Source organism: Parastagonospora nodorum, assembly GCF_000146915.1.
Source record: "Parastagonospora nodorum SN15 chromosome Unknown scaffold_4, whole genome shotgun sequence".
NCBI classification, from domain to species: Eukaryota; Fungi; Ascomycota; class Dothideomycetes; order Pleosporales; family Phaeosphaeriaceae; genus Parastagonospora; species Parastagonospora nodorum.
Window position 1 is genome coordinate 1,352,580 of NW_001884552.1, and position 10,919 is coordinate 1,363,498.

At 52.3% G+C, this 10,919-nt stretch overlaps 5 protein-coding genes and 1 non-coding gene across 6 annotated transcripts; 3 read left to right on the plus strand and 3 right to left on the minus strand.

The window, feature by feature from the left end:
• Positions 1-532: 532 nt before the first annotated feature.
• SNOG_16708 lies at positions 533-622 on the plus strand. Its single transcript is given in 2 exon segments — positions 533-570; positions 587-622. It is a non-coding gene; the product is annotated as a tRNA-Val (tRNA).
• A 414-nt stretch (positions 623-1,036) lies between these two features.
• Positions 1,037-2,741, minus strand: SNOG_03210 (hypothetical protein; the record flags this gene model as incomplete). The annotated part of the gene is made up of 4 exons (XM_001793736.1): positions 1,037-1,107; positions 1,143-1,606; positions 2,270-2,617; positions 2,665-2,741. The coding sequence occupies 4 exons, from the start codon at positions 2,739-2,741 to the stop codon at positions 1,037-1,039; spliced, it is 960 nt and encodes a 319-aa protein (XP_001793788.1).
• Positions 2,742-3,219: 478 nt separating this feature from the next.
• SNOG_03211 (hypothetical protein) lies at positions 3,220-3,451 on the minus strand (the record flags this gene model as incomplete). The annotated part of the gene is made up of 2 exons (XM_001793737.1): positions 3,220-3,268; positions 3,342-3,451. The coding sequence occupies 2 exons, from the start codon at positions 3,449-3,451 to the stop codon at positions 3,220-3,222; spliced, it is 159 nt and encodes a 52-aa protein (XP_001793789.1).
• Positions 3,452-3,565: 114 nt separating this feature from the next.
• SNOG_03212 (hypothetical protein) lies at positions 3,566-4,016 on the minus strand (the record flags this gene model as incomplete). Its single annotated transcript, XM_001793738.1, has 2 exons — positions 3,566-3,942; positions 3,992-4,016. 2 exons carry the CDS (start codon positions 4,014-4,016, stop codon positions 3,566-3,568), a joined length of 402 nt encoding a protein of 133 aa, XP_001793790.1.
• Positions 4,017-4,362: 346 nt separating this feature from the next.
• On the plus strand, positions 4,363-6,477 carry SNOG_03213 (hypothetical protein; the record flags this gene model as incomplete). The annotated part of the gene is made up of 1 exon (XM_001793739.1): positions 4,363-6,477. The coding sequence occupies one exon, from the start codon at positions 4,363-4,365 to the stop codon at positions 6,289-6,291; it is 1,929 nt and encodes a 642-aa protein (XP_001793791.1). The 3' UTR covers positions 6,292-6,477.
• A 278-nt stretch (positions 6,478-6,755) lies between these two features.
• On the plus strand, positions 6,756-10,915 carry SNOG_03215 (hypothetical protein; the record flags this gene model as incomplete). Its single annotated transcript, XM_001793740.1, has 4 exons — positions 6,756-7,112; positions 7,374-8,383; positions 8,555-9,690; positions 9,924-10,915. The coding sequence occupies 4 exons, from the start codon at positions 6,756-6,758 to the stop codon at positions 10,913-10,915; spliced, it is 3,495 nt and encodes a 1,164-aa protein (XP_001793792.1).
• Positions 10,916-10,919: the final 4 nt, after the last annotated feature.

Below are 10,919 nucleotides of genomic sequence, written 5' to 3' on the forward strand. Positions count from 1 at the left end.
CCAGTGTAGGCTTAGTTACCGGGCTCGAACCCAGTGTATTGTGCTAAAACTAACAACCTTGCCATATCATACATCGGTGGAATCGCAGGGGCGGAACCCAGGCTGGGTACGCTTGTGGTGCGTATCATACGAAGGGGATCTGGAAATGCAAGCAGATACGGACGATTCGCGAAAACGAATGAATATGTCGAGGAGAGATCAATCGGGCGCGGTACGCGAGCCTGAGGTGGACACTCGGTCACTCTTATTGAGCATCCAAGGTAAGGCTGCTCTCGGAGGAAGCCCGCTACAAACATCGATCTGTATTGCACATCGGGATAGTGAGCCTTATCATCTTCCTCTCCTATGGTGATTTCAGCGTTGTGGTAGTCGCATGGACGCGTACTAGCCAGCCAAGTGCCACTGACAGCGGAGTCTCCCGGCCCTTGCCGCGCTATGACACGCGCTAACCAACGTTAGCGCCACGACCTCCACATTACTCTAAATAGTAGATATATATTGTATGCACTTTCGAGATCTTCCATCAACAGCAGGTTTGGTGGTGTAGTTGGTTATCACGTTCGCCTCACAAGTCATCGACTGCGTGCGCGAAAGGTCCCGAGTTCGAACCTCGGCTAAATCAATCTGGTTGTTGTATTTTTGCCATTTTCAACTTATGGTGAACATGTTTTTTGGTCTTCTAATATTTATTAGGTTATGAGAATCGCCAGCTGTGTTGTAAATGCATTTTACAACATGGGCACGTTTTTGTTTTTCGAGGCTGAGGCATGATGTCGTGCAAAGAACATTCAGACATTCAGAACATAAGTGTGTTCTTAACAAATATATGTAATGTGAAGCTGCCGAAATACAAACGCCTTTTCACAGTAACTCAATACTTCGAGCCTCACGACCTCATCATGAGCTTGCCATCAGCATCCCATCCATGGCACAAGCGTACATTGCCTGCTCCAACTATCAGCAGCCAATCCATGCGTCGCTTGTTCACACAATAAAAACATACGGTTTATCGAAACACACTTCCCACCCCCTCTCCCTATTCTCCCAGTACCGCCTCAATACCGCTAGACTCTTCAATGGCCCACTTGTTCCAAGCAACCGCGCCAACTGATCCAGCCTCGCAGCAATCCAATACCGCGTGCCTGCATCGCGATACCCCGCTTCCACGCCGGCGATTGTCAGCGGCCACATGACGAAGCACGTGAGGCGGGGTGTCTTGGGCGCTTGGTGTAGGTTCGCGAGGAGCTGCGTGCCGTGGACGGAGCGCATGGCGTTCATTTCGAGCGTGGAGGGGAGGATGGTGAGGGATTGCAAGGCCATGGTGCAATACAGCGCGGCGGCAGATTGATATGTACGGCCAATGAGCATCCATTCATCGAAGTGCGGGCCGGGTTGGGCCCAGTCTTCGGGACTGAAGGATTCGATGAGGGAGAGTAAGTCGTGGGCGGTGAGGAAGTGGGATGCGTTGGGGAATAGAGACGAGGTCTCGGCGCGGAGGTGGTTTATGCGAATGATGGTGAGATAGATGGTGGGTGGGCAGAGCGTGTAGGGGAAGAGGATGGAGTAGATTGATTCGATATCGGTGAGGTCTTGGGCGGGGCTGCCGCTGAGAGAAATTTGATCCCGGGAGGGGGAACAGGTGTTTGCTAGTGTGACGATGCTGGGGCTGGAGTTAGTATTGATGATGATTCTTGCAGCGGTGGTTCACGCACAGCATGAAGATGGCCAAGGTGGGCGTGAGATATGGAGACTGTTTCATCAGGCTTCGTATTCCGCCGCGGAGATGGATAAGTTGATTTAGTCCGCTTGCGTGGCTGCGCCAGTTTGCAATGAGTGGATTCTGAAGCTACAGGGAATATCGTTATCAGCAGAACGGATTCGCCCCGAAGATGTTACTGACCTCCATGGCCAAGGAACATGAGAATACTTGATATCGCTAGGTCGCTGCATCTTGTCTTGTCCTTTCCGACATATTGACTGAGCGACCGTATTGCAGCACCTTCGATGCTGGTGTATTTCCGATCGAGTTGAGATAGTCACGTGTTTGTTGGTTCCAACTTGGAGGGTGTGAATGAAATGATTGAGCGACAAGCATACCACAGTGTGGTGTACTGCAGGGGGGAGCATGTGGAGTGCCGCTAGTGGAAACTGTATCAAGGCTGGGTTCGGGGCGAGTTCTCCTGATGCCTTGACCATTGGATATATCCTCGTATTATCTGTTACGTTGATAGTATGATAAGCATGATGACTACTTGCCAGTGTGAAAGACGTACAATAGTTGACAGCTTGAACTACCACATTGGTATCACTGACGAGGTACTTGTAGTCCGGTATGTCGAATGACTCCATGATGCGAAGGATGCGTTCGAGGCGTTTGAGCGGTTGAGACTTGGCACTCATCATATATGCGGCTTTCTCATGCAGTCCATTTTGCACGATCCTCTCAAGCTGGCTTCTACCACCAATGGCAAAGATGGTATCGAGAATACCACGCGATGATGCATCCATGAAGGCATATTCGCTGGACACCTTCTCTTCGTGAATTTCAGCGAGGTAGCCCCACTTCTCTTCGACCGTTGATATCCATGGCGCGAAGAACTGCTGCTTTGGTAGCGACCTGGCAACGACGTCACTTGGGGGTAATTTGGCTGGAGGATATTGTACCCTTGTTTCTGCTTCTGGCGAATTGCTTCTGGAAACTTCTCGAAGTGGTATTGCATACACTGTTGGTGCGCTGTCATTCTTCCTTCTCCGCGATGTTACCTTTCCGGGCTGAACCCATTGCAGTGGCTTCTGTTCTTCGTAGCCAAGGCAATCTTTCCCAAGGTTCTGGCACTTTCTGCAGTGAGGTAGCGTACGGTCACACACTAGCCGACGTTTGAGGCACTCCCAGCACTGTCGTGGTGCCTTGTTCTCACCTGGTTGAGTAGACGTTATGGTATACCAGCCAACTTGGGCAAAGCTGAGCAAGAAGTGTGAAAATAGGCGAAACAGCGTGCGATCGGTTGTCCACGGGAGGATCCCGTTGAACAAAGCAAGGGGTCCTGCATCTTTATTGCCATTTGTGGCTATAAATTGTCCAGTCAGAATGAGCTATACAGAATGCCGAGAGGCCGTGTGAGATGCGGCGGAGTTCAGCCCTGCCAGATGTCTTGGCCATGGTTCTTTCCTGATTCGGCATCGATTGCATCCACGCTAAGCCCCACGCTCCAGATGTGTTCATGGGTTGCGAATCAGACACGAAGTACTTGCAAAGCCACTGGAGCTTCTATTGCAGTCAAGTATTCGGCGTAAGATGAGGTTGCTATTCATCAACACTTTGTCACACATACACAGCCTACCTCTGCCATGCGGACTGTGCGGCCGTATAGAAGCAATTGCACGCGAAAGCCGGGACGTTGATGCGAAGGTACTTCGAATGTGCCTCGAGTGCGCTGTTGTACAACTTCATGGTGTGTAGTATACAGAGGGGAATTGATGCCTCTACTCGTTTGTCCTGAACGCCGAAGCATGCCGCTGAACTCCGATATCGTCTGCTCGTTATATGTACAATGTGGTGACGACCTCATTCTTTCCTCAACCGGTCCAATTCCTTGTTCTCTGGATCTTCGTCTCCCTTGGTCTCTGGTACATCTTTCGTTGGCCGACCTGCATACAGCATGTAACCCTTCTCCTCTATAGTTCCTGCCTTCTCGTCCTCCATCGATCTTCCTTGCCCGAATGCGCCCGTCTCGAGCTGCCCTTGGACGGCGATGGGTCGGTTGCCACGGAATCGCTTGCGCATATCGATCATGCCTTTCTTGCACTCTGCATAGCCCTTCTGCAGCTGTTGGCACTGTGTCGGGAGGGTGTATTTGAGTGGTGGGCGCAGACATTCGCCGGGGCTATTCCGCTCCACCATGATGCAGTCGCTGTTCTGCAGGCAGAATGCCAGCGCGGCTCCTACTACCCGTTAGTCTGGGCACGTGATCACAGGTGTGTGACAGCATACGGATGTCTTTACATGACTGAGGCATGTTGACGGTGTGATCAATGATCAACTGAGGAAGGCGCGCTCGCTGGTGGATTGAGCTGGGCAAAAGTGCATCGGCGAATTTCGCTTCAAACCTCCGATCGCTGATGGCTGATTGTAGCCTCCACGCTATCACATGCCAGGACGTCATGGCCCGTTTCTCCACAGCCCCAAGCGCAAGCATCATGATTCGCATTCCTCCTGATGTTGAGAATCTGCACTTCAACCCTTTCCGGTGCGCATCCGTTGGGGAACATGGATAGCTGGACTGCATGATAACCTCGGCCCTGGTTTGAAATTATCCTTCGTCCACCGCACCTCTGAACTCCTTCACCAACACTCGAGCCACCATGGCGCTCCACATCCCCTTTCTCTCGCGCCTGCATATCCGCGAATATGTGGCGCTGGTGTTGTCCATGATCCTTATCGGCCTCGAGTCCTTTATCGCCGTCATCACCCTTGCCCTGCCTACGCCCATCATCAATCTCTGCTACCGCCTCACGCGCCGCATATGGAACCAGCTATCGTCGCCGTCCTCGAAGCGATCCCGCCAACGCAAAAAGGGCGTATGGAGTGCCATTGCCAACGCCAGCGACTTCACCGAGCTGTGTGAGCTGTATGGCTACTACTGCGAAGAGCACATCGTGCAGACAGGGGATGGCTACCTCCTGGGCCTACACCGACTGGGATGGAAGTCAGGGGAAGAGGGAACGCGGGTGAATAGTGGTCGAGAAGGAGGCGTCAAGAAGAAGGTCGTGTACCTGCATCACGGTCTGATGATGAACAGCGAAGTCTGGGTGTGTCTAACGGAACGCGAACGATGCCTGCCGTTCGAGCTGGTCGAGAGGGGCTACGACGTGTGGCTCGGCAACAACCGCGGAAACAAGTACTCCAAGAAGAGCGTACACACTGCACCGACATCGAGTGCCTTCTGGAACTTCAGCATGGACCAGTTCGCTTTCCACGACATCCCCGACTCGATCGCCTACATCCTCGAGACCACCCATCAGCCGTCGCTGTCGTACATTGGCTTCTCCCAGGGCACTGCGCAAGCATTTGCGACTCTTTCAATACACCCGACGTTGAATGACAAGGTGGACGTCTTCATTGCACTGGCACCAGCAATGTCACCCAAGGGCGTCGCGTCTGGAACCGTCGACTCGTTCGTCAAGGCGTCGCCCGACATTCTTTACCTCGCATTCGGACGCAAGGCGATTCTACCATCTGCCACCATGTGGCAGTCGATCCTTTACCCACCCATTTTCGTTCGCCTTATCGACACCTCGCTACGCTTTCTGTTTGGGTGGCATGCAACCAATATCTCGCCGCACCAAAAGCTTGCCGCGTACCCGCATCTCTACTCGTTCACGTCAACGAAGAGTGTTGTACATTGGTTCCAGATCATCCGCAATGGCGTCTTCCAGATGTACGATGACGAAGCGCCCAATCCTGTCATGTCAAATCGCTCCAAGTACTACAAAGTCGCCAAGTTTCCCACAAAGAACATCAAGACGCCAATTGTGCTGGTCTATGGCGGCTCTGACAGTCTAGTCGACATCAATATAATGCTCAAGGAGCTACCTAGCCATACGGTGGCAAAGGAGATCCCGCATTACGAACATCTCGACTTCTTGTGGGCACAGTCAGTCAACGAACTTGTTTTCCCACATGTCTTCGAGGCCCTGGAACAACACGCAGGCGCTGATCCGGCGAAGCGAGATCGATGGCAGTCTCCTGCACGCTTCCGTGGCCTTCTGCCTAGCCCGGAAGACACATCCAGTCCCCAAGACGAAGAGGGCGAAAGTTCTTCCAGCCCTGCCGCGCTTCGCGTCAAGAAGGTCTCACAGACAACGAGGAGATCACCCTACACCGATGGCGCTCTAGAGGATGCGGCCAGCTTGCATACGCCCTCTCCGAAGACTTCGCGCCTGCCACAGCTGAGGTCAGCTAACGCATCAGCTAGCGATCACAGGCGACCATCATCACAAAGTCCTGCCTCGCGCCCCAAGATCACCCTCCGCTCTCCCACAAATGTAAACCAATCGCCAGCACCATCGCTTGACGCATCTCAGCTCACGAATCAAACCTCAACCTCACGTCCTGAGGGCTGGTGGTCGTCTGACGAAGTAGCCGGCACCGAGCATTCCCACCCTTCGACCCCAAAGACGCCTGTCAACGATAAGAACAGAAGCCCTAGCAGAGCAAGCTTTGAACACGTACACGCAGCTCCGGGTCGAAGATCGGAACAGGACGATTCGGAGAAAAGGGCATTAGTTTAGGTGTCGCAAAGGCGATCAGCGGGCTGGTCGACGGTGAGGGACATGGAGAAGGAAGCGGTGTCACCAATAGCGGCGAGAAATCTCTTGAAGCAAGTGCGGAAGAGAGGAAGAGAAAAAGGAAACTGTTGAAAAAGAAGGGTACGCCTGTGAATCAGTAGATCAATGTCACAGAATTGACTTGTTGTATTACCATTGGTTCGTATACGCGCGATTGTATTGCTGCTACGAAGGGCGGCACCAGACGTCACTCACTGTATTGAAGAAGCTGCGCCCTCGTCCTAGTCAAAATGTTCCCCACTCATGCAGCCCGCCTAACATCCGCTTCACCTCATTCGCCCCACGTCATCCACTACCGGGTGGCTACCGCGACTGCCTGGGGATGGCGGTATAGAACATGTTTGCCATAAAGATGAAGTGCTTACAGCTCAGGCACTCATCACCATCGCCTTGTCACATCGCTCGGCATGGCGACTACTCTCGATACCCGTCGCATACGGCGATGCACACCCGCTCAGCTGCGGGATTACTTCAAGGGGATCCAACATGACGTAGCAGAGAAACTTTGTACGCTTCAAATACTTGACGCCATTTCACGTGGATCTGTTGCGCCTTCTCCCATTTTTTCGACATGGCTCGGCGTCACCAAATCACCGTCTGCCATTCAGTCGGGACTGCAACAGACCTTCTCGATCCTTGTGAGAGAGATTTCCATCACACACCTTGGCAAAGCCTTCTGCTCATCGCGATGGAAGGACTTGTCGAATCAGCTGGGTGGTGTACCGGGTTTACTGAACCTGCTCAACAATTTGTCCGTTGCCGAGGTACGCAACACTTGCAAAGCTCTCTCGAGATGTGCGAGGGGAGAAGACATCACCGATAAGAGAAGGTTTATGACTGAACTGTTCATGGGACTGCAACCACATGTCTTTCCGGATGTACCAGTGAAGTCGACGGACGGTCGACCGCTTGGGAGACACTATCAACGTCTAATTCCAAGCTGCACAGAGGAATTGGTAGAGAGAATCGTTTCTGGTGATCTGAAAGGACGGTGGAAGCCTGTTAGGCACAAACACCTGGTGCAGTACCACCCCGAAATCATAAGGAGGGAACAACTTCGGGCGTTGAACGACAAGACAAGACCCGGGATCGACCAAAAGAAGTTTCAAAGCCTGCTTACCATCTACCCACAAGACTTGGGCACCATGCAAGGCTTCTCTGCCTCCATGAATTTCGCTCTGGATCTACTGCGGAAGTTGAGTGCTAGCACAGAGAAATTGCTCAGCGACGATATCTTCATCAACGACTTGGTTCGACCTCTCCTTTCGCGCGCTCTCAAGAAGAAACTTGAGTGGTGCACCGTCCGAGAAATTGTCGATCTCACTCTCCTATACCTGGAGACGCATCCATCCGCAGGTAAGGAGATCAGCATCAGCAAAGGTGACGTACATTATCTGGTTGCTCAGTGCTGGGCGCATGAGCCAGAAATGTTTGAGGCGCAGCTCAAGAAGCTGTGCTCAGATTCAGTATTTGGTACCTCGTCACATGATGACATTGACGAGTGGAACGAATTCGTGGATGGGATCCCACGGCACCGGCGATATGCATTGTTGCGACTGTGTTTTGCGGAGTCGACTAGAATGGACCTGGATAGCGACGACGATCTCAAGAAAGTTAAAGGAAGTCTCTATGACGAGTTGCTCGACACGCTTAGTCCAGAGGAAGCTCTCGACCTGTTCACACGGCTACGCGTAGCGAGGGGAGATGATGACCTCTTCACTATCACTGCTGGAAACACAATCACGGACATCGGACCCGCCTATAATACACATGCCTCGGATCCTGATTTATATCACGTCGTCCTGCTGGTACGCAATGGGCAATACGAACAGGCACGAAACCTCGCAACCGCGCAACTCGAACTGCGCAAGAAGAAGGCAGAGAAAGCATCGACTCCTGAACAACGTGCATTCTATGCCAAATCTTCCCTGTACTATGGTGTCGCCAGTGGTGATATGCAAGTATACCAGTCCACACTGGAATGGACAAAACGCTTTCTCCGCGATCCACAGGTACTTCCGGCGCTCTATCCACGGTACGGCCATCCAGACGAAGTAGTCACCCTTCTTTCGGGTATCCCTAATGACCTTACCAACCTCACAAATTCCTGGTTACGTGCGAGGATATATTCTGGCAATGCCACATTGCAGAGCCTGTTCGACACAGCTTGCCTAGCTATACGCGAACCGTCATTTCAGGCGTACAGCTGGGAAGGAACGCTGTACTTGTTTCAACAGGTTGTTTCGGAGCGAATCAAGAAGTCAGAGTCAGTGCGCAAGTGCCTCTCCGCATCTGACGAAGAGATGTACGACATACTTTGGGCAGATACGCTAGAGATGCTACTTGCTGTGGAGAAGAAAGCGAACCGTCGCGAATCGGTCAGACTGGAGGCCAACAGTATATGTGGCCCACTGGGGTGGCTAGCTCATCGGAGTAACGGTAGATCTGACTTTGAACCAGCGACGCCATCGAAGTATATATACAGGTTTTTCGATAACCTCGCCAAGGCTAGAAATGAGTACTGGAAGACGCTGCGAGCGACCGTCCATCCCGCGACTCTTGCACTTCCGGACCCTCTGCCGCGCGGTTTACCAGCCCAGTATCTCACGAATCCATGGATCCTCAATACACCTGATCTAGAGAATGTCGCGCCGTACATCGCATCTCGCGCAGAAGCCGTCGTATTCCAAGACCCAGTTGTTGCTCTTGAGCTTTTGGCCGACGACGAGGAATCTATGGAGGCCATGGGAATGTTCGTTGAGAGCTATCAATATGCCTTGCGAGTTTACATTCCCAAGTCTTGTAGTGACGATGAGCGTACCAGACGCATCCAAAAGGCGTGGAATCATGCTAGAGGACCCTTGAGCCAAGGTCGTATGGATGACGACGAAGCCGTCTGGTGGTGGCGGGAGAAGCCGCCATTTGAGCTCCAGAAATACTGGCCGCCATATCAAGAGATGGTGAAGCGCAAAGGCGTTATCTGGCCTCTGATACCGGACGTCGAGGACCCTGAACACCCATGCGAGTGGAATCCTTTCGAAGCTGGGCGGCCAAACCGACCTAACCGCGATCTTGGAAAGCTGACTTATCTGGACCTATCCGTTCTCATGATGGGTAAAACCCCATCAATAGCCCAGATATGGACAAGATCAATGCTGGATGCATATTCACCCACAGTCTCAGCACATAAGGAGGATAAGTCTCAGCTATGGGCCTCTTCGCGTAACATAGGCGAAGGAGGTGTGCTCGCCGCTCTGCTCTATCTTGAAATGAAGCACGGAGCCCCCAACGGCCGCCTTCTACAAAAGCCTTTCCCATCTGCCGAGGATGCACGCTTCCCGAGTCTGTATCTTGACGATGGCTGTTACAGGGCGACTCCCTGAACACGTTTAATGCTGTGCGGCACATAAAGGGACACATCGATGCGATCCCTCCTGCTTTGATGCATCTGTCGGCAAAGAACATGATGAGCAACCTGTGGGCCCTAGACCGCGAAGAACATGACGATCACTCCGTACAAGAGTTAGCTCTTACTCTGCTGATTCGTCTGAGCGAGAGCGACAATCCCTCTTTAGCTCAAAACTTGGCTCTGCAAACAATTATTGGCAGACCTAAAGCAAGCTCATGGCACCGTCAGCTGTTGAAGTTGAGTTATCTGCGCAAGCTCTCGCATGCAGATGCGAAGACATTTTGCGAACGCTTTGCAGAGGCAGTGATTGCGAAGATCCCTGCCAGGAAAGAAAGGAAGGAAGATGTGACCGGCGAAGGAGAGAACGCGGACAACCCGGCCAAGTCATTCGTCAAAGTCACCACAATCAAGTCACTGGCACAGCTGCTCCTCCAAGCAGACTTCGTTGACGAAAATTTTGCACTCTCGGTGCTTCTGACCCTTCTCGAACGAGCTTCCCATCGCGACGTGCGAGTAAACACAGCTCAAGCACTTCTTGGTATCTTCGAGACATGTCCTCCGGAGCTGGCCGAGAAGATTTTGGTAGCCTTAGAGGGACTCATACCAATAGCTGGCAATCTGAATGAAAACAAGTTGGTCACAGAGGAAGAATGGATTAATGCCGAAAAGACCTTGGACTTGCCCGGGTATCCAGGCATCGACGACGATCTGGTTCTATTCGAGCTGTTCTTCACACACTTGTCCACGACACCGCACACTTCAAAAAGACTCCTGATTTTTATTGAACGTATATTGCTCCCGACACTCGCTCACCGAAAACGCCAGGTTGCGCGCTGGGTCGCGCTATTCCTGAAGAAATATGGCGTCGAAGAAACTGGTGGTCTACTGCCACGTGTACCCCAACGTGCGAGTGTGCTACTTGGTAGCAGAGTGGCTTGTTACCTTCCACGAACCATTCTGGAAGACTTGGTGTCATACATTGAGTTCAACATTAGACTTCCCGCACCCATCGTTGCGCTGAACGATAGAATTCGTAGCGATTCTGCCATCCTGAAGCGACCAGAAGTTCACATATGGTTCGATCTATTCGGCTCAGGCACTGGTGCTCTGTCGCATTCGCAACCTTCGACATTCTCTCGCTATTCGATAGGGGAGTAGAGCT